The sequence below is a fragment of the Chiroxiphia lanceolata genome, chromosome 8 (assembly GCF_009829145.1).
Source record: "Chiroxiphia lanceolata isolate bChiLan1 chromosome 8, bChiLan1.pri, whole genome shotgun sequence".
In the NCBI taxonomy this organism is placed as follows: Eukaryota; Metazoa; Chordata; class Aves; order Passeriformes; family Pipridae; genus Chiroxiphia; species Chiroxiphia lanceolata.
The window spans coordinates 15275823-15299658 of NC_045644.1; the positions used below are offsets into that span (position 1 = coordinate 15275823).

At 37.3% G+C, this 23836-nt stretch overlaps 1 protein-coding gene across 1 annotated transcript in view; it reads left to right on the forward strand.

The window, feature by feature from the left end:
- Positions 1-553: 553 nt before the first annotated feature.
- Positions 554-23836, forward strand: part of ADGRA1 (adhesion G protein-coupled receptor A1) — a 267200-nt gene continuing 243917 nt past the window's right edge. Inside the window, exon 1 of the mRNA XM_032695218.1 lies at positions 554-774. Coding sequence (XP_032551109.1) covers positions 554-774 — 221 coding nt within the window. The remainder of the gene's footprint in view (positions 775-23836) is intronic.

Sequence of the window (23836 nt, forward strand, 5' to 3'; positions counted from 1 at the left end):
TCTGAAGCGCGGTAGCTAAGGTGGCTATTTTCAAAACTAGATTCCCGACCCTTAACATTTTTCCAGCTCCCGATTTTCTGCCCCGTGCCCGGGCTGGCCGCGCCGCTTTAGGCTGCAGCGCGTCCTTGGCGCATCTGTCCGGTTTTGCCCCCGGCTCCCGGACCCCCACGGCGGGCTGACAGCACCGCGGGCTGACAGCACTGCGGGCAGCGCAGGTAGCGGCGGGCAGGGCGCTCCCGGGGGCTGCGGCTGCCGGACCCCCGGGGGAGGCGCGCCCGGTGAGCGCCGACGGGAGGGGGGGCCCCGCTGAGCGCCGCGGGGTCCGCCCAGCGCCGCCGCTGCCCGGGCTGCGGCAGGAAAGGAGCGGCGGCTCCTCGGAGAAAGGAGGAGGAGGAGGAAGGGGGGGGTCCCTCGGAGCGGAGCGGCCGCAGCGAGAGAGGCGGGGCGGGGTGGGCGCAGGAGGCGTGGAGGGGCCCGCGGCGCCCGCGGAGCGGCGCGGAGGGGCGCGTGCCATGCGCGGCGCGGCAGCCGGCGGGTCGCTCGCTGGCTCAGCATGCGCGGGCTGTGCCCCCGCCTGTGCCTGCTGGCCGCCGCGCTGGGGCTGTGCGGGGGCAGCAGGAACTGCCCCGACCTCATCGTGGACCGCTGCCTTTGCGCCGCCGAGCGCGCCAAGGGGCCCGGCCGCCCGGCCCTCCGCATCAAAGTGGTCTGCAGCGGCGGCGACTTGGTGGAAACTTTGCAGCCCGCCGTGCTGCCCAACCGCACCGTGTCCCTGTGAGTACGGCCCGCGGGGCAGCGCGCACCTGGCGCGGGGCGGGGGGTGCCCCGGCGGAGAGGGGTGCGGGGGAGACGCGGGGCTCGAGGGGACTCCGCGGCGCGGCCGTGCCCGCCGCTCCGGAGCGGGCGGAACCGCTCCGTGCACATCACAGATTACAGCCCTGACCCGACTTTTAAAAAGTCTGTGAGAGTTTGGGGTTGTTTTTTTTCTTTTTTCCTTTTTTTTTTTTTTTTTTGGTCTCAGTTTGGAAACTCCTGCTGGCGTTCGGGTCGAGCTGGGGAAGCTGGGCTTTCCCTGGTGTAGATTGCATGCTGCTGCGTGCGGTGCTTTGGGAAATGTCAGTGGTTGCAGAACTGATGGAGCACTCTGGTGCACCTTTCCACAAGCAGCGGGACGGGCTCAGACTGTCCGGGCAATAAATAAATGATATCGGTAATGCTGAACTGCTTTCTGGAGTGCTGTGTCATTAACTGCTTTTCCCTTCTCTCTGTCTCCTCTAAATAAAGTTTGGATTTTCATGTCTCCCTTTTTAACATGAGTTTCTGTATAACCATTTGAAGCTGTCAAATATCCAATATCATTTTGAGTTGTCAGGTAATTTAAAATGACTCATCGTTTGGTGTTCTCCTTTTTTTTCCTTTTTTTTTTTCCGACTAGGAAATAGCTTATGATGTTTTGTTGCCTGTTGCACATAGCTGAACTTAAATAAATGGTATGTATTGTAAGTAAGGTGGTAGAACTTTCTGTAACTGTATCATCAAGTACAGCTGAAAGTAATGTCCCTGTAATGCACCCAAGCAGTAATAGCTCTGTGACATTTACCCTTTAGATCATACACATATCAACAGACCTTTTACTGTTGAATTTAGTTCTGTTGACAATTCCTGCTGTGAACATCTCCACTGTTCACTGCATTTTCTTTAAGTCAACACTTTTAGGAGTCAACTGGTAAAGATAGTAATTTATAACATCTGGGGAGCCTGTGCTTGTAAATGTACAGATGTGCTGTGTATGCTCCAGTTTTAGCTATAACTGTTGAGTGACTTCATGCTGATTAGGTGTATGCTGAATATTCATTTGGGAAACTTTTGCTTATATACAAGATACAATAATTAGACTTCCTGCTAAATTTTAATAGACTTGTTTAAAGTAAAATTATTAAATTACTTATCACTGTAAGTTTTGACCTAGGTGATAAATTTACTACTACTTCTATTGTTTATATAAATGGCAATGTAGTTAGACCTTGTACTCGCCAAAATTATAAAATCTTGGGCAGGCAGGAATTATTTTTTCCTATTGGTTAAAGATCTGTAGAAACTCACACTTGGCATGTCTGCAAAGGTTTTTCTTCTTAAATATTGATTTGCAGAGTCTTATTTAGGTTTTAAGAAACTTTTACTGAGGTAAGCACCAGTCAATGAATCCAGCCGACCATAAGATCAACAGAAGTATGTATTCACTGTAGTGAAAAGAAGTTGAATTGGAAACAGAAGTGAGAAAAGATGAACGGGGGAGGTGGTGTATTTGAAGTGGTAGGTGGGAGGATTTGCTCACTTATACATATGATTTAAGGCACCAGTAGCAAACTTTATCTATAACCTTAAACACATGCATTTCAGGCAACATTTGCTCAAAACTCATTAGAAAGGTACTGTGTTCGTTTTTTTTTAAACTTAATCACAAATAGGCATTGACCTGAGAGCTGATTAGCTGGCCTGAGTTGATATAAAACATACAAACAATTTTTATTTTTTTTTTATATTTCACATGGACAAGTATGGTACCATATACCACCTAAACTTATCCCTTTCCACCTACAGTCTCTCTTCTCATTTTGTTGGTTTTCGGTTTTTTTCTTTGTTTGTTTTCAATATCTAAATTTAAGGCTAAATATTGAAGGTAAAAAAAAGGGTTAAAATCTATGTTAGGAACATAATAGTTTTCATCAGCTGGAACATACAGGTGAAAATCTGATTGAATGTGTCAAAGATTTTCCAGGAGAAACTAATTTTGATGAATTTACACCTGGAGATTTGGCCAGCTGCAGAAAATAATGATAAAGAGCTCAAATATTAGCACTCTTAGATTTGTAGCTGCATGGGAGTTGTGGGCGAAAGGGAATATTGTAGTAGACACTTCCTGCTTCCATTCAGTTTTATGGGCCCACAGAGAGAAAGAGAGCTATAACTTATGGAACATAACCTTTTGGATTGCTTAAACAATTAAAAAATATAGAGATGAATAAAAGAATATGTAGTCAGATGCTGTAACACTGTAACGAAACAATGTAATAAACAGTTTGGGCCGTTTGAGGCAGATTACTTAATCTTTTCATATATATATTTATTATATAGGGATGCTGGTGCCCTAGTGCTATGTTCTTTTGGAAAGCAAGATTGAAGCCAAACTCTGTTAACTGTTAAAGATGAAAGAGGAATTACTTCTGCTCTATCTCATAAGCCATTAAGAGATGAAGCTGTGGATATGTAACATTTCATTTACATGCTCAGTAATGTTACTTACCAGCAAATCTAGAAGTTATGATTTGTTAGTTTAATGTTATTTTCACCTAAGTGACCGTGGACTTTGGCTGAGTTTGGGACCTTGGCTGAGTTTGACAATTTAGGCTCTTTATGGTATATATGTACTGAAACTGTTGCTACTAAAAATACTTCCAATGCAGTCACACGCAGTGCCTAAAAACTAGTGTGAAGTCACTGAAAAAATGCTTATTCTTGACAGGTTCGGACCAATTATTTCCAGCTTATGAGGTGGGAAAGTCTGCAGAATTTCTTTGAAATCATATGAACACTAGAGCTATTCAGTACTGTCTGAACGCTCCCAATGATAAACAATCACACTAGAAATAAAAGCAAAATATAAGCTGATAAAGCAACTGTTACCTCCTCTTTATTTTATGTTAAAACCTGGAACAAACAAAAAAACCCACCTTGTTCTGGACTCTGTTTCACTGTCTTTATTTAGTCTTTTACTGCTTTGGAAACAGGAGTCATGTGCTTGATGTGGATCAAAAGGAAAAACTTAGCTATTGCTCCACAAAGTATTTGCATGTATCTTGTTAAAAGGGATTCTAGTCTTTATGGATTTGCAACGTGTATTTCTGTGCTTTGTATGTTGGGACGGGGTGGAGGAAGGGCATTACTCTTTTTTTTTTTTTTCCATGAAGAATACAGCTGTTGAATCACTAATTTATGGGATCCACTCTCACCACTTCACTCTCGGTTGGTGTGGAAGTGTGGAACCAGCAAGGAGGAGTCATATCGCTTCATGATAATGTAGTTTTCTCATTTTAGATTCTATGGCTGAATACTTAGGAATTATTCTACTGAATCAATATTTTACTTTTTTTTTTTTCAACAGTGTGGTTGAGTTGTTAAAGTATAACTGTAGAGAATAAGATTATTTGCAATCTTCTTTCTATTCTATGCTAACAGAAATTTTAGTTGTTAAACTTTTGACTGAATTGCTGAAATTTGGGTTATGTGGCAAAATTTTGTTGCTGCTTTTTTCAGTGTGAAAGTTCTACAGTTTGAAATCTCAGGAATCAGCAGATTAGATTCTCTACTAAGTTATTCCATGTGATCTGGACAGTATATTGGTATGTTGCTTTATATACTTATTTTTTTTCCTGTCAAGTGGTGTTAAAAACTTTATACTTTTAGTCCTGGAAGTTCTCAGTTCTATACATGTTTTCATATCACTGGGCAGAATATATTTTGAAGTTATAAATGCCATCAGTTTCTGAGAGTAGCAACACTGTTTTATCCTCCCTCCATTCAAAAGCAAGAAGTTGATATTTTTACAAAGTTTATCCACAGATACACCTATGCAAATCTGTTTTAACTCTCATCATAGAAATGAAGAAAACTTATGCTAGTGTATGGGTTATAGCAATTCTGTGTCATATAGGATTCTTAACACTTTTTATATCTATGCCTTTTTTCTGACTTGGAATTGGAGGTTGTCTCAAATTCCTCAGATTCTCAGTTTCAGAGTGAGGCTACATGACTCCAGTGGTCATCCATAGCCATAACACATACGAAGTGGTATTCATCTTCAAAGCACTTCACAAACATTAAGTAGTCTTCTGAAACCAGCATTGCCCCGCTTTTCTCTGTCACAAAATTACTTTTATGTCACATTCATTTATATCATGTCTACTGGAATTTATTCAAAGTTATTATATTACCGTATTTGTTTCATATCTAGTCTTGTCTTTTACACTCTTACACTCTGATATTCAGTTTAGGGTATATCAATATGGTTTATTTGATATAAGCGTCTTGTTGTAAAAATAGATCACAAAAATGTTCTTTATGTTCCAAAGAGCTTGGCGTTCAGGCTAGCCAAAGCAAACAAAGCAAGACTTGAAGAAAGACTGAACAAAAAATATTATTCAGAAGTTTTATTTCCACATCTTAAAACTCACATATTTTTCTTCATTGATATGAGACCTAACGTAGCATTGCTAATTTGTAAATAACAGTGTTATTAAAGAAGGTAGGCTGATTCTTGTTATAAAGGTTTTCACAAACATTTTCACCTTGGTTAGCTTACTGTGTTCACTCAAAGAATAAGAAACAGGTTTCCTGCTCCATTATTTATGTGAGTATACATATTTATACATGCTTTTTCTGAAACTCAAAAAAAAAAAAAAAGGAAGAAAAAAGAACCAAAAACAGTTTGTGAAAGAAATTCCTAATACAAAGGGAACCTACATAAAATACCCCGAAGACCTGTAAGGTCTGGGAAAGACGGTTGAGGAGAGCAAAATAAAAGCTGCTAGAGATGAAAAGTCTTCAAATATTAGTCTAATCTTCCTTGATATTTCATGTTATATATTCATCTAGAATGGCCATAATATACCATAACTGAAAATATTTTTCTTCATTATTTTTAACAAGGAAATACCTGGACCTAAGTTCTCTTTGCTGCTTGTGAATAGCAGAAAGTATTAGTATTATGACAACTTCCAAATGATTACTTTTTTGGATGAAACGGATGCACTGGCATTATTGGAAATTGTAACCCAAGAGGAGTGTGAAAAAATTCTGCTAAAGAAAACAGAACTCTAATGTGTCCAAAATAGAATAAATGCTGCTTTAATAGTTACTTTAAAGTTATACAAGTCATGCTGACATTTCTTTTTCTTTTTATTATTATTATTATTAAACTGTAAGTGCCATAAATTTACAACAGTGCCATATGTCCTCCTTACGCTTTTATGTCCTCAGTGTAATTTTTTTTGGGGAAAGCAGTTTTTGTAAGAGAATGGGATGAGAATATCTGAAAACAGATAAAATTATTTCACAGTATTGAAGAGTTCATTGATTTGGTAATTTGATGTAGAAATCAAGTCCTTTTTTGTCACGTACTAGGAAATTTGCAGCAGTGTGATCTTATGCTTAGTTTCAGTCCAGAGGTAAAAATAAACTGGTGAGGATAGCCAGGAGGAGAATAATGCATGTGGGAAGGGAGATTTGTCATATAAGTCCATATAATCTGATACCTATTGAAAGTCCTACATGAAGCTGGGGTTTTATGATATGGTATAATTTGTTAGTTGACTAGCTACTGAAACAGGAAGAGATTTAGTACATGTTGTTGGCTTTCTTTTTTTGGTTTTTTTTTGGTAGGTTGGCCTAATATTCATAAAGTCCATTTAATTTTACCTATCCAAAGATACGTGCAGCAGAAATTTATTTCTGAAGCGTATGTTTCATCTCTTGCAGTGCGGTGCTTTATATGAAGCTGCATGAGTTGATGCCCCTTGGGACCAAAGTACTGTCAGTCCTTAAAATGTATTGTTATTTAAAGATTTGAAAATGTCGCCCTTTTTTTTTTTGTTTTGAAGGAATTCTGGAGCATTTTCTCAAAGCACATTTTTTTTTCCTTGTCTCCTTCTAAATATCCTGACAGTATGATAAGATATTAGGTGAGGTGAAGAGTAGGAAGTGGTGGAGTGGTGGGGAGAGAGGTGAAGGGAAAAGATCTGAGGATGTTATTGAAATGAAGCTCCAAAGGTTTGATATTTTATATACATTCTCCTTTTTCTGCATCTTCAGAGGTTTAAAATCAAAACCATTATTTAAATGTTTGATGCTTTACAACAATAGGGTCATATTAACCCCTGTGACTCTGGAACTCTATAATACAGAGCTGGCATAAATCTGAAAGTTAAAGGGCAGAGTATCTACCAAGGCAGAGCTTCTGCTCCGAAAGCCAGTAGGAAACATACATTCCTATATCTGCAGCTTACACTTTGTTTGTGCACATCTGAGAGTCAGAGCTTGGTGCCAGCTTGGTTTTCACTACTCAATAATATTGATGTATGTTTTCAGGAATCTCTATTTATGCCATTTGACTTAGATTTTTGAGGAAAAATTACCTATTGATTCTAAACTTCCTCCCTTTTGCATGTTTCTGATAGAATAGCCAAACCATCACAACGATAAAAGTGTACAAAACATGAAAAGGATGGGTATGTGCTTCTCCAATCAACTGTGATTAACTTCGATCAATCACAAGTTTGCTCTCTAATTCTAGACTTCTCAGATACAATTTGGCTAAAAATTCTGTATATTTATAATATTATCTTTTTTTCCCCATCTACTTTGGCAATTATGTAATATAGGGAACACAGTTTAGGCTTTGTTCTTATTTTTGTGGGAACATGCCATTCTTCAGCCTTCTCTTAAAATCAGTTCCAACTGTGTTTTCATGCCTGGGACTGATTTGGGAGTATTCTGAAGGTATGGCTAGTCATGAAAGCTCTGCTTTTGCAATTTCTTTTATGGTCTTGCAGAGTTGTTGACAGTTTCTTTTCTGTACTTAGTTGGATATCATCTTATCTGAACAGCAGTTTGTTCTGCCAGTAACACAAGCACATAGCAGTTTATGGGTATTCTGCTCATAGACCTGTAAATCTCTGCAAAACCTGAGAGTTATTTCTAGGTCATATAGAATCTGGATTTGCTGATAGCTATGCATAAGTAAGCAAATTCTTTCGTACTTTTATTTTAAGCTTTTCTTTGGTGAGTGGCTGTTTTCTGAAATGGCTGTTCATCAAAACTCATTAAAAGTGTAAAGGCCTGTATTTTTAGCATATATACTGTAGGCTTCATCTAACACACAATGAAGTTTAATGGATTTTCTATGTTGTTAAGATATCATTATGATTTTCAAGTAACCTGGTAAGTCGAAGCCTCCAAATTATGAACATTTATGATTCTCCTTGTTTATTGAAGAATTACTGTGATTTCTTCATTCTAATAGCAATCTGGATGGTGTCTTTTCATAAAACCTTTCTCTTTATGTTATGGGATAGCCAGTCCCAGAGAGCACATTTTATAGACAAAAGTATTAATTGAGATGGTAACGATTTTACATGTACCGTGACTTGAAAAAAGAACAAATTGCATCATAGAATGGAAAATAAGGTTAAAACTGGTAAGTACCAAATCAAGCCTGGAAGATTTGAAGAAAAACATAATGGAAGAATTGAACACAATATTATGGTATATTATTAGTCCCCTGGCAACATTTATTTTTATATTTGCATTACAAATGAATGTGCATGATATCAATTTCTTTGAGAGCAGAGGAGTGGAAGAAGATCATAATCTGCTTGTGAGCAACTTTATTAACAGACTAGGTTTTGTAGAATTTTGACAGAAAATATACTGAAATGTTAGGAAAGGTTCCTCTAATCAAATGTGCTAACGATCTGGCAAAACAGGAAACCTACAGAGAGAGGGAGAAGAAAGACAGAAGTTGCTACAAATTTTGAGGAATCAAATTTACCAGCACTCCTAAATAACTGAATTTTTATACATTAACATGTATCCTATCAGGGAAACTTTGCACTACTAAGAAAAATGCTTAGTTCTTTGTCTTCCATGGAGCATCCTTTGAGCTTTATTATGCCCATCTGCCATTATTCCCAGAAACTTTCAATTCTGCACTTTCCTTTTTATTATTATTATTATTACTGTTGTTTTTATTATTATTATTATATTGATACTTCTGCTTGTTTTTTTCTTCTCATCTGCATCTTGTTTTTGTTCACTGCTTACATGCAGTGCATTAGCACGCTGCTAATGCGTTTCTAAAAAAATAAAAACCTGCCTCCCTCCTCCTCAGCTCTGCTTTTGGTTCTCTGGTACGCTCTACTTCTCTGCCAGCCTCTCCACTTCCACTGCTGTGTGCTGCACACTCTGCTTTCAGCTCACGGCCTCCACCACTTCTTTAGTCTTGCATGACTTTCCAGTTCCTTCTATTTTCTAAAACCCTCCATTACATCTTCCCTCATCACCTTTGATCCTTGACTCATTTTATCCTTCTTGTCTGAACTTGCTGAGTGGAACTGAAGTAAGTGAGGGCATGGGTCCTTAGAGAGATCTGAATTAAGTCCTGGAGTTCAGCGGTGCCTGGAATTGGGGCCAGGCAGATGGAGTTGATCCTATTACACAACTTAGAAATAAGAAAAATCTTTTGAATCTCTAGCTCTGCCTCCTTGGAGTTTATCATTAAAACTGCAGCCAGTGGAGTAGAGAGGTCTGAATGTGGTTGTGTCAAGCAGTAATTTTACATTGACTCACCAGATATGTTGCTGATGATCAGAGGGAACAGACACAATGATCAGAGTTGTTTTCCATCCCTACTGTTTAGAAGGAAAGAGGAAAAGTTTAATTTCCATTTTTCTCTACACCTTTGTGGCCGCATTCAAACAACATTACAACTGTTCTTCCAACACTGTGAAATGTGTATAACACAAATAATTATAGTGATAAAGAGGAAGTCTTAATGTATGCTATTATTTTCCATGCAGTTCTTGAGCCAGAAAAGTAAAGTTTTCAATATGTAAGAATATCCAAGCTTAAGGGACTGTCTTAATTTCTCCTGTGACATTAGCTAGTATTATTTACATTGTAAGTTTATCATATAGCTCTACTTTAAATAAGTTCAGATTAGCGAACTGTTCTCAGCTATGGCTGTAGCAGTTGACAAATCTCTGCTAATTTTGTAAAAGACACAAATTTCCATCCATACTACATATGCAATGCAGGAAAGGAAACACAGTCAAAATGCATAAATGGAAACCTTCTCTCCATTGGAAGAAACTGATGTGTTAGTCCCTCTTTAATGAATGTCATCATTATTAGGCTTTTGTATTGGGCGTGTATTTGTGGATTGTATTGTACCAATGTTTTCATCATTAGACTTTTGTTTTGCTATAATCCCTGAGAGTCACACATCATCTCACCTATAGCAAGGTAATTATCTGTAGAGGAAGAATAGCAAAATTTGATCACATTACGCTTTGGTAACTCTTCAAAGTGTGCTGCTGTGATTTTTAAAGGAATTTGAATTGCATGGTGCTCAGAAACTGGAGTCAAACTGTGGGAGTTAAGACACCAGGTATTCAGGTAGCTGTTAACTGGTGCATGTGAGAATAATATCTGTAGTTTGTTTCTTTACAGGGAGTTTTTCCTCCATGTTTCGTAAACAATAGCTAAACAAAGTTAATCTCATCTTTCCCTTGGTTATATCCTGTAAGAGCCTTGTAGAGGGAAGTTCCATACTTTTTTCCTTGAATGCTGGGAGGCTCGTAAGAATATTAAGTACATCCAATGTGAGCAGTATGCCATCTTTAAGGTTGTGGGATTTTCTTTTTTTTTAATGTGAATCATGCTTTCCTTTGCTTTCCTTTCCTTTCTTTGGCAACAGTGCTGATAGGGTTACGTTAAATTCTTAGAATTTGAGAACTCATTTTTTGTGGACCCCAAGTAGACCTGAGAAAGAGCAGAAGAGGACAACATTTGAGATATGAACATCAGAAAGTGGCTTGATGCCAGTCATAGATGTTTGGTATTTATCTATTTGTATGATTTAACACGTATTAAATGAATGCCATCTGCTGTTCATGTTAAATTAAGAGTTACCTGGCATATACTTGCTAGTCCTCATGGAGCTGTAGCAGGTATTCTAGTTCTGATGTCTTTGTTTCTTCTTCTGTTTAAACTAATGAGATTTTCAGAAGAGAAAGTAAATTTTCTAGCACTTTTACCTTTCCTTCTATTTACTTAATTAATACTAATATTTACTATAATAAAAGGATAAATAAGGAAATTTCTGAGATTAAAATGTGGAGAAAAAACATATTAATGGTAATTTATTGTTGTACTATTAATAATTTTCTCCACTTTCTGCACAATTACATGTTATGAATAACAACGTAAAGAGTCAGCAATATAGATTGATGAAGCAAAAAATAACCATAAGAACTAAATAAATGTAATAAATTATAATCTTCTGCATTTAGAGCAAGTGAAGTTACTGCTGTAAAGTACTTCATGCTTATTGATTAGCATTATAAACCCATTTCTAATAAAGTATTACTTTTGAAAATATTCCCATTATTTTATGCCTGTATTTAATAAGTAGTCCATTAGCAAATTGGTCCATAAAATGATCTTCATAACAATTTTACACACTTAAACAGTAACTTGCTGACTAGCACATCTCTTTTTTTAATAAATAATACATCAGTATTGCTAATTGAACAAAATTACTTCAAATGAAAATATCCTCCATATTTTTTCATATATTGTTAATAAAATTGAAGGAGTTGGTTGGCTGAATCTCCCTGTACTGAAATCATGTTGAGTTTTTGTTTTCTATAGATACCTTTGAAGAAATCAGGTCAACTGTTTGGTATTGTTATTATGACTACTTTACAGATGGAATACTTGGTTACCAAGCTATTTGGTAATGAAGAGGGATTAGATGCCAAGCCTGAGTTTGGAAAAGATTAGAGCAAATAATTTTTTAATGCTAGCTTTCCAGAGTACTTCTTTAGCTGAAGCAGAGTGATTGTTTTAAACAAATAAAATCCCTCAAGTAATCATTTATTAAACAGCACTGAAGTCAAGTTGGTTTGTTTTTTTTTCTGTGAAAGTTTCTGTCAAAATGGTAGTATTGAATTATATGTTGAGCCACTCATTCCATATGATTAGTTAGTCTATAAGCCTTTTCGGTTGGCTGGTGTTTCCTTTTTAAAATTGGAATAGCTATTAAAGCTTTGGAAGAAGCTTTATTCTGAAGAACTGGGGCAGCTGGGTTTCCCGTCTGTTTTTACTTGCTGCTTTGCTACTTTGTATGAATTTTCAGATACTAATATTGTTTTGGAATAAGTAAAGATATGATAAATGGACTTTATAAATGTTCTCATTTTCTGCAGTCAGGACTGTCAATAAAAATACACGTGGCTGTCCTGTACCAGGCCAAACAGCCATGATGTATCCCAGTATCATGTCTCCAGATTAAAAGTTATTAAAGCAGGTGCCTAGGGTAGAGTAACAGTGTGATATTTCCCACAAGGATCTTCTAGTCTCCATTGCAGCTCAGTCGTAGTTCCTGTGCATTCAATTTACCAAAATGGTATGATTTTCCACAGCCTGATCCAGCCCCCCTCCAGATCCCATGCCAGTTCCCTGTATTTGGGGCATCCCATAACAAGAAGTACTGCAGCTCAACTGTGTGCTGGCAAGAAACCATCCCCTTTTGTTTATTTCTGAGATCCAGTCAGTCAGAGCTGACATTGTTATTGAACTTGGGAGAATGGACCAGGTTCTGTCTTCAGTGGGGGAACTCATTCTCTGCTTTTCTCTTATCATTAGTCACTGTCAGTGAGCTGAAAGGTAAGGAAGCGATGTCAAGAAGTAAAATTAATTTATACTATTAATAGTATTCTTTTCTCTGTTTTCACCATTGTGTTTAACTTTGTGAAAAGAGAACAGTGATAAAGCTTTTTTTAAATAACAAAAATCATTACATTTAGCTCAATCCATGGGAAAATGCTTTGGTCCTCTAGGAAAAATAAAAGAAGCTCTACTCTTGCTTTTAACATTTTAGATTAATGAAAAATGAATAAAAGTTTGAAGTCAGCTTTCTCATTGGTTGGCCTAGTTTTCTTGTGGCAGATTGATAGATTTTCCTGCTTCCCTCTGTATTCCTGAAACAATAAGAGTATCTTCAATTTTCCCTGTGTGTTGAGGCCAATATTTTGTGCTTCATTTTGTTGTTGGCACTGTGGATAGTCGAGAGGGAGAGGGTCTGACCAAGAAAAAAATGTGTTAAATTGCAATAACAGCATACGAGTGAAAAAAGGTTTTGGAGGAGGTAAATGGCTTTAAAAGATACAGAGTGCTGATCACTGGTCCTTTTAAATTTTTTTTCCAGCTGTTAACAATAGTATTGATTGGTTTTTGAGGCTGGCAGTGTATTTTTTCAGGAAGACTGCAGCATGGCTCTGCTGATTGGTACCACTTTGTTCAGGTTAAGCTTCACTTTTGTCTTTCGTTGTATTCTATAGTTACAACATGCTGATGGAACCTGAGTAGATTTTGATATTTACTGGATATGGGTCACCACTCTTCATCTGAGATAGGAAGGAAATCAGTAAAAGAAACTAGAAGTGGAAAAATTCGCATTTCGAGCCTTAATTTTTTGCTTGGGGGGGAAACAAAGGTAAAAACATTGACAACATTATTTTTAACTGGATTGCACTTTTTAGCCAACCTGGAAGTCTCTCTGTAATGCTCCCTCCTTCATATAGTCTCTCCCCGTTATATTCTGTGGGATCAGCATAAGGCTGATCCTCCCTGAATATGTGGCCATAAAAACTGATTCATCCCTGTCTCTGGGCTTAGGGCAGGCTGCTATGCTTTCACCTTTTATTTGTTGCTTGAGCCTTTAGTAGGAAAGCCTTTGCCAATTTTGACCATTCAGGGTGCGTAATGTCTGCTAGATTATCCCTGACAGAGACAGACTCAGACCCTAACAAGTGCATCGGTGTTTTTTACAGTAGGGCAAAATGCTAAAAATTCAAATAGTTTTCTCCCTGTGTGCATGGTTTGAGGATTTACAGACCACACAGAGGAGAGCCTGCCCAGTCATCAGACACAGGTCTGTTCTGCCAGGTACTTTATACGAGTCTGGAGAAATGTGTCTGTTGCTGACACAAAGGCTGTCCTGCAGCAGTGGAGGATACTATGGGATCCTGATGGGTTCCCCAGCCCTGAGTGAGGATGTGGTTATAGGGAAGTGTCAGCTTACTTTGAGCTTGTGAGTGTTATGTTAAAATAGTACTTTTTTGTCTGTTTTTGCATAGTATTGTAATAGAAGTTATTCTGAAGAGACATATAGATGACTGAACAAGTAATATTTTATTAAGGTTAATTTGCCAGTGTTTAAAAGAATAATGAATAGGGGTGGGGGTGAAAATATGAGTTGATGTCTTTTCCTCCTCTGCTTTTCTGTGATTTTCTGTAAGTTTAACTGATTAAGAAGAAGATTCCTATAAAATCAGGGTTGAATCCAGCATCGATAAATGCTAAGCGAAAAAGGATGTGTGGAACATCTCAACTTACGCTTTCATTGACTCTGAATGAGGCACTCTGGAGGTATGATACACCCTGTGAAAATGAAAACTCAGCAGTAGCCAATATGTGTAACAGAATGAAACATCTTGTTCTGACTGTGTAAACCCACAGTGGTGCACCTGCATCTTGGATGCTGATTCTGACACAGTTCTGATTTTTCCTTGTCAAAAAGGGCATAAAAGGACAAGGAAAGGTATAGAAATCCACAGAGTTGTGAGAAAACTTGTGTGTGAGGAATCATGAATAGCTGAGGGGCTTTTATCCTGAAAACCTCTAAAGTGTGTTAAAAGTAAATGGTGAATTTTATTCACTATTTTCCATATTATAGCACTGAGGAGGCAAGAAATTATTGGATTGGAATTTCATAAGAAATAAAAAGTAGGCTAGCTGCAGAGCTTCTTACTGTAGTTTTTGTATTCATGTATCTTCTCTTGACCACTATCAAAGACAAGTGAGCTAAAAGGATTCCAATGTGACCTGCTCCTGATGACTTCTCGCTATTCAGTATATTTATTCGCGATCCAGATGGAAAACGCAAAGTTCTCAGAAGACAGGCGGGTGAAATGATTACACCCTGGGGCAGCTCTGTAGAGTAACATGGATCACTTGGTGAGCTGGACTCGATAGATCAGCATTCATTTTAACATGGCCAAGAATGTTGTCATATATCCAGAATAAAGAAAGTAGTTTGCACTTGCATGTTCCAGAAAACAGTTCCAAAGTTGTGTCACTGAAAAGCAGTTAATTATAATGGTGCATAATCAGTTAAACATCTGTTCCTGGTGTGATATTACTAAAAGTGCAGTGATAATATCGTCTTGGGTCCAAAAGCAGGGAATAAAAAGCAGAATTAAGGAATGTTACTCATTTGCTACTACTGAGAAATAGAATTACTAGAAAAAAGATGTTATGAGTATATTTTATAGTTTCAAGCACGATTTAAGAACTACAGAATTTGTACTGTATTCTTGAATGTGTTCTCATAGATCTCTTTTAGTTGTTTGAGGTTAAGAGGTTATTTGATCATGTCCCAGAGATAGGTACACAGAAGAAAGATGTCTGCTATCAAAGATATTTTAATTTGGGAAAATAATGAGATACAGTAATTGAGAGCTCAGATCAAATGCATTCAGAATAAGAATGTCAGCGAAAATCTAAGTGGGAGTGATTAACCTTTGGAAGACATAGGAACTGTAATGGATACTTCCTACTTTCTTAAATCAAAACTGAACACTGTAAACGTTCAACAGGTTAGTGGCTTGACGTGGTTATTACTCAGAGGGATTCTTAGCTTGATGCAGTGTGGTCACATTGGTCTCTTCTAGGCATTAAAATAAATGAACTGGTGAAAAACTACTACTAGTATGTATTCACATGTACTTATATGAATACTACCAAACCCATGATTTAAGTGGTTTTGGGTATGGACATAGAATATTAAGAGAATCTGTGCAGTGTTTCTTTCTCTATAGGAGAAGCTACCAATCTGGTATAACACTTGTAAACATGTGACTCATTGTTTTTAATACAGAAGTAGGATCCTGCTAGTATCAAAATAGTGTTGTTGACTGTACAGTAGTACACTATGTATTTGGAAATACTCAACACTGGATAGTTTCCAAGTGTCTTTTGGCTTGACAGTGGCAAACATGTTCACCAGGTGTACTTCATCTGTGAATAGTTCTGCTTTGAATTCTGCCAAATACTCTGACTCTAATTTAACTCTTGAGATGTCAAACCCAGTGATTTTAATGCTGTTTGTTTATTATTTGATGGTACACAACTAATTCAGTTTCTCCATCAAATTTAATCCTTGCCATTTTACCTAAAAACAATGGACAATCCTTGCCAATTTACCTAAAAACAAAAAAGTATTAGCATAAGAAATCGCTGTTTAAAAATAATTGAACTATGTCTACCTTCTTCTGTAATGAACTGTATTTCTGTTTTCCCTGTCTGTTGCTGCCAGTAGAATTTTTATTGGGTGGTGAGTGTTGGTAAGGGATGCTACTAAAACCCAGTATAGCTCTTAAGTCAGTGTATAGCAGCTTTATTGCAGAGATGAAAGTCATGAAGAGCTTTGTGATTTGAATGTTACCATCCTTTGATCTTTAAGTTATTCATTAAGTTTAATGTTTTAGTACCTACTGTTTTTAAGGTCTTCTTCTGTATTTTAAATTAAAAAAAAAAAGTTATTTCTGTAATTTGGCACTGTTTCTTTCCTCTACTAGGAAATATGACCTTTTAGCCATTTCAAAAAGATTTCCTCTTGGACTTTCTTAGTACTATTAAAAATAATTTATGCAACAATGAAAGTAGTTTGTTATAATTTATAAACACAGGCTGAACCAGTTAGATGTCTGCTCTTTTCACATCACTTTCAGTCAGGTTTACAACTAATTGGAGGACCTATAGCTACATCTTGTGTGTGTGAAATTAGCGTTTTTTACTTACTGAGATGACAACTGTTAGAAAGACCATATTAATCACACTGAGAATTCACTGGTAAATTATTATGTAATCTAGGATTACTTTTGTATTATGGATGGATGATCTCTTGTATAACAGGTATGAGTATATACATTATATTATACCAAAAGTCTAATGCCACAGGAGTAATCCAAGGCATTAGAGGAAAGGAGAAATCTTCATGCTGACAGTTCTTTAATCATGAATGTTTTCTAGACAATTAAATTACTGTTGCTTCAATTTGGAAAGTAAAGATGTAGGGGGGGTTCCACAGTGCAGCTAGCTTTCAGCTTTCAGCTGTGTAAAACCACTACTAATAATTTGGAATTAAATTGCAATGCATATGCTGGGAGAGAAGTTATGTTTAAAACTTAAAAATAAAAAACCCACAAAACACTTAAAACGCTTGAAACCAGCAAGCTTTTTCCTCCTCGGTAACTTAAAACTGGCTTTCCTAGACAATGTGCAAACCATTATAAAAGTATTCAAGAGCAAAGTCCTTTGCCAGAATTCAGTAGCAGGATCTTGAAATGTTTTTATGGCATCCATGCTGCAGGCATTAAAGAAAGCTGCTCTTCCCTTCCTCTGTTCAGAGCTCTTCACTTCATCTGTAGTGTCTCCAGATGCTATCCTGATATTCTGGTTTTGGTAAAAATTATTGCTGCCCATTTCTGCAAACAGGTACCATTTTCACGGAAAAAGCCTTTCTAAGTCACATCAGTTTAATGGCACCATTAACGAGGTCTGTATGGAAAGGGTTTATGGTACAGCATGTATGATCAAAGATCGCAAGACTTACTTAATACACTGTGTATTTACACAGCATTTTGATGGAGTATGTATCAAAATGTTATTGTCAATAAATCTCGACAACAGCCAAGCTGAGAAAATACAAACTGACAATAGTAGCTGGCACATGAGTAGCAAAAGTTATACTCTGGGGATTTCTAAAAAAATAAAAGGATATTGAATGACTTAAAACAAGCTTTTTCTGAATTTAATTCTTCCAGGGACACATAAATTGTATATTTAGGCACTTATATTATGAGCCTTGTGAGAGTGATAGCTGCAGTTTTTGGAACTTTTGTCAAGAACAGAGAGTGCACAACATGTTCTGTGATCTTTCAAGGTGACTAAGTTCTTATTTTACTTTAATGAATATAGAAAGGGGAAACTTGCTCATACCAGTCTGACAGAAATACATCAATAGATCCTTTCGTAGAGGAAAATAGCATAGTACTTGATTCATTTTAATCATGTTTGTGAGAGAGGTAAATTCCCATTTTCTATAGTGAGAAATCAGCTCCATGTAATTGGTTCAGCATTCAAAGTCAAGATCCATTTTTTAAAAGAATGTTCATTACTTTGCTATTTTTAAAAATACTCAAAATACAAATTTTAAGTTAACCGTAAGAAATGTTTTGTGTAGTCTGACAAAAATGTGATACTACAGTATTTACTTTCTGGTATGAGTACCCTAGACAATGTGCATGTTGACCTAATTTTAGCGTTTACCAGAGTCTGTAGTCTTGTTTAAAGCTAAATTTATACTTCTTTCTGTAATGTTTGTTGTTCTGATAGTGCAGTTGAAAACAAGTTCAAGTTTTGTTTTTTAATGATACAAATGATTTGTGGAATCAAAGTTCATGTTGTATTTTGATAGCTAACTCTATCATTTTTGTGCTGGTAAGATATATGTTGATGTTCATAAGTGGCATTCAATATTTAGGAACAGTTAAAAACCCCCACAAAGCAAAGCACCTTACTGAGTCAGACTGTTGGTCCTCTAGACAAATATTATATCTCTGAATTCTGTCATTTGAAAAATATGAATTTTGGTTGCAGGATTATTATTTTTGAGATGATAGAAAAAAATGAGAGGGAGCAGTGGTGGCGCATAGCTTGTAGGAAAGCAGTAAACTGCTAAATATCAGATTCAGGTGACCATTGTCAATACAGTGAAACACCATCCTTCAAATAAACAGTGGATACCTCTTTAGTTGCAGAGGTAAGGCTCAATGATTCATGTGCACCTCCTTTCAGTGCTACTGCATTTCTACATCTACCTACTGTGTTATTGCCCTTTTCTCCCATTGCAGTAATACAAAGAAGAATAATTGTGCTGCATTTCTTGCATGTGCTGTATGGGAAATGACCAAACAATTTATTTTTTTTTATGCATAAGAAATCACAGATAATGTGATAAAATGGCAATAGCTCCTCATGATAAACAAAAGCAGCACTGCATTGCTTTTCCAGGCCTTGCAAATGACTTGTTTATAGGGCTTGTGGCAGAGATGTGAGAGGGAGGGTTTTGAGGGAGGTCTGTTGCCATAGGTTTTCAGTGTTTCCAACAAGTTACAGAAGCTCAGTAATCTGTAAGTAAATTAATTGAGCATCTCCTGTGCTTTTTGGTTGTACTTTCATCTGACATCCCCTGGAATGGGGATGATGGTGACCAGAAGGAATATTTCCCTCATCATGATGTAAAATATGTAAGCTGCTGTGATGACACTTGAGGACAAGAATGTACAGTGCCTTAATTTGCCTGGAAATTTTGTCTGAGGTAAAGCTGTCTGTTCAGCTGGGATTTCCAGGTACCTGTCAACCAGCAGGAGGGCAGATGGTGAGCAGGTGCCTGGCAGCCCAGGGCATTTGTGCAGGGCTCTAACAGAGGCAGAGCTGTGGATCCTTGGGGCAAAGGAGCTGATGATAAGGACTGAGTGTCCATTCTAGAGAGGCTTCATTTTTAACTCTGGAGTATTAAATGCTGCTGTAGAACTCCATTTTACATGCTCTGGGGATGAAGGGGAATTTGTGCTTGTATTTAATTTCAGACTAACTCTAGTCTGGTCTCGCTGACTGAGTGCTTCTCTCCTTCTGAAAGGCATTAGATGCATTCATGGAGCAGTGCTTGAACTTGATTTCACCCACAAGAAATCCCATCAGCATGCTCGGAGGCAGCATTGTGCCACAAACCAAAGCACAGAAGTGGGAACGAGCAGGATTCTGTTCAAAGCACGCTCACGTCCTGAATTCAGTAAGACACCAGCATGGGGACACCATGGTGATTGTGGAAAGACCAAAAGTGGTGGTGGAAATTTTGATAGAAAGCAAACGTAATGAATTTTCAAAAAACAATTCTCAGACAAATAGAAAAAAGTACCCCCACCAAATTCCCCCACTAACTGTATGGAAGTGATGACGTGGGGTGGTCTGGGTTAAACCACTTCTTATTTCTCATACGTCTTCTATAGTAAAAAGACCTTTGAGTTCTCTTTGGGAGCAAAGGGAGTAGGCAGATCTTCAAAGCTTTGACCAACTTGCAGCCCTGTTACACTTATGTCAAAATTACTTGACATGGTTTTGTATATTAGTTCAGAAATTCAGCAGGATTCTGTGTTACCTACATTCCTCAGTGTTCTTGTGTATTGGGTCTGGCTGAGATGGAGTTCATTTTCCCACAGCAGCCATTGCAGTGCTGTGCTTTGCATTGGTAGCTACAAGGTATTGATAACACACTAGTGTTTTGACTACTACTGGACAGCGCTGGCACAGCCTCAACATTGTCTCTCCACATTCCCTCCATCAGTAGACTGAGGGTGGACAAGATCTTGGGAAGGGACACAAGTAGGCCAGCTGACCCAAACTGACCAAAAGGATATTCCATACCGTGTGATGTCAGCTCAGATAAAAAACCTAAGGCAGGGAGGAGGAAGGGAGGCATTTGTTGTTTACGGTGTTTGCCTTCCAGAACAACTGCTGCACATGCTGAAGCCCTGCTTCCCAGGAAGGTCCTGAATATCACTTGCTGATGGGAAGTAGAGAATGAACCTTTTTTTTTTATCTTTGCTTGTGCGCGCGCAGACTTGCTCTTTTGCTTTAGTAAACTGCCTTATCTCAAGCTACCAGTCATTTTTCATTTTATTTTCTCTCCCCTGTCCAGCTGGGATGGTTAGTGATAGAGTGGCTTGGTGGGCACCTGGCATCCAGCCAAGGTCAATCCACCATGTCTTGGTACCCCTGTAATATTTTTGTCCATCTCTGGCTTATGCTATGGCACGACAGAGCTCATGAAGGTGAATTAATTTTACACCTTGCAGTGCCTGGGATGAAATGATTTTGTATGTATTGGGATCATTTATGAAATACTCACTGGAAGTTTTATTAAATATAATATGAAGTAGGGGCACTGAGGTGCATTCAGAAGCATTTAAAAAAATGAGCTAACCTATGTTGATTTGCCAGTATTATGGATAATGCATTTTGAAATGATTAAGGTATTTAAAAAGGGAGGAACTCGTTCAGTTTTCAAATTACTTTGCTTTGTGTCTTGCAGTATTATTATTTCCTATTACTTCAGCTGATGACTGGAACATAAATTAAAAAGCTGTGTGCGTAAAAAGGAACGGCAAAACAAGACACAGGTTCCTCACAGCTGTTATGTAAGACCTCTGAAAATCTTCTGACTTTGATACTTAATAGATTCTTAGGACACATTATTCATACTATCTTGATTTATTACCTTGACTTCTCATTGTAACACATTATATCAGATAGACGATACACGCAGCTCTTGAACTGACAAATACAGGTTAAAAATCGAAGGAATTATTGTAAGCAACATTATGTCATCAGATAATTCAAGTCCTATACTATGCCAAGTCAGAATTCAGAGGGTTCGGTTTGTCCTTGTTTGATTAAGCCGTGGGGACATGTGGCTCAGACTTGAGTTTCAAAAGTGAACTGTTGCCTTTCAGCCAACCCTGTGAGGCACTTTTGACTTAGGCCCTTTTTGCTTTAGGGTTGAATGTTCTAAATGGATAACCTTTAAATAAATTTTTATGTTGTTAAAGCTGCTTTTCTTGCAAAGTTTCATTAGCTCAAAAGGGGAGCTAATGTATTTGTTTCTAAAAGAATTGTATTTCATAGAAGATGGTAGGAAAGTACCTTTTATTAATTATTATTAATTTTCCCTCATGTTTTCTTCTTTTCTGCTGGAATTCTGGTTTTATTTGTTCCTTATCTAACACTTCTGGATGGTTTTCTAGCTGTAGCTGGCAGCAGCCACTATAAGTCTGGTCTACTACCGGCAGCAAGGTAATGCTAAAAGTAAACAAGGCAGCCACGGGAGTGCTTAGTAGTTGTACATTAGAATATGTGTAACACTTAAAAAAAATACTTGTGCACTGCTGCCTTTTGTGCAGTTCTTATCCAGTCCATGTGCTTGCTGGCTAGTCATTCTCACCTTCTGAAGAATCTGGGATCACATCCCATTTTATTAAGGTTTTGGGTCCTCCTTGATCAGTTTTGATGTCCATTCCTGCCTGTCTTAATCCAAACTGGAAAAAGTAGCTTCCTTCTTTGTGGCCACTCTCTGCATTGAAGTATTGATCTGGCAGTAGAGGTTCTGATGAGAAAATAAGCATAAGGGGAGTAACAGTGATGTCTTCAGATGGTGAATTATGAATTAAAAATCACAGGTGTAGTCCCCAGTGTCACTTAAGGATAAGAATGTGATGGATATGAACAAATATGCTCTGGTGATTCAACTGGTTTTGCATGAAAACTTGTCATTATTGTTTATTTATAAAGTACCATGAAGATGTGCTGGGTTTCATAAATAATCTGAGAAGTAGAAGGGGAGGCCAAAGATGCTGAAACTATAAACGATTTTTAAGTACTGCTTCAGTTCTGCAGTTCTTACTGAAGAATTAAAATCACAGCTTTTTTATGTGGATTTATATGTGATAGCTGCTGGATTACTATGTTGGATCAGCATGATTGTGTGTTTACCTCTGTCATTTTATTCCATGAATAAGTTGATTGGTACAATGTATTCAGTAGACTTTGAAAGCAATGCAATAATATCAAGTCTTCAAATCCATGTTAATTACAGTAATAATATTTTGAAAGTCTGGGGACTAGAAAAAAATTATTCCCAGGAGGAATGAGTTTCAATGAGTTAACCTTCAAAGAAAGATTTCAAGTATAAAGAAGTAAGAAACCTCTTCAATGATGATAAATCAAAATTATCTGGAATTTTATTTTTATATAGTTGTAAGAACATGGATTTTAACTGTCTGTGTTAGGAGAGAAGAGAATTAAATGAAGAACGTATTTTAATACTTTAATGGCACAGTGGTTTTTTTACACACAAGTCATTATCATATATCATTATTTTTGATACTTTTATTAGATACTTATGCATTGAACCAAGAAAAAGTAAAATTTTTGTTTTATTTCTCAGGAGAGAAGAGGTAGGACTAAATGTTATCCTTGGCAGGCATAAGGATTGGCAGAATTTAGTCCACACTTGGTATTTTCAAACTGTCACGTTTTGCACTTTAACTACTGAGTGTTGATGAAATATCACTATTTGCCTATTAGGCACTCTTGGATTAAACCCCATGATTTTTACTTTAACTTCTTTTAACATATGAATTTTGTAATATAACAATATTTCTCTTTTTAAAAAATAGCAACTAGTCTCAATTTAAATAATTTTGCTGAATCAGTTATTTTGGAAAGACCAAGCTTCCATTTTTCCTTTTCTGTGGTGCAATAAAATTTTTCAGTTTGAACAAAAAAACCTAATCTAATAAATTTTTGCACTTGGACTATATAAAGACTACTCATAGCCCTTCAGATCTCTTTTTGACACAAATGAACGTCGAAAACCTTAATAGTCTGAACTTCCGTGAGTGACTAGAGACATTGTCCCCAGTAAGCAAAGAGGGAATAACATGGGTGCATTGGCATAAAGTTCAAACAAATACATTGACAGGATATAATGAGCAGTAAACTTAAGAGGGAGCTTTTAGTGAAATTGGAAAGGAGGTGAAGGCAGTAAAATTAAAGTATGGGGTAAGTGTTACCTATGAAAAATACTATTTTCAAAAATGTTTACCACTGCAGTATAAAAAATAAAACCAAGTTAAATACTCTGAGACAAAGTTCTTTGATTGAAATAGAAGTACCTAAATGAAGCAGTGAATTTAGTTGATGTGAAAGACAAATTGCTATACTTATATAAACTGTATCTGAATGCTGGGACTGACGCTGTCAGAGCACATAATATAAAACTTTAAAAGGAAATTTGGAAAAAGAAATGTACAAT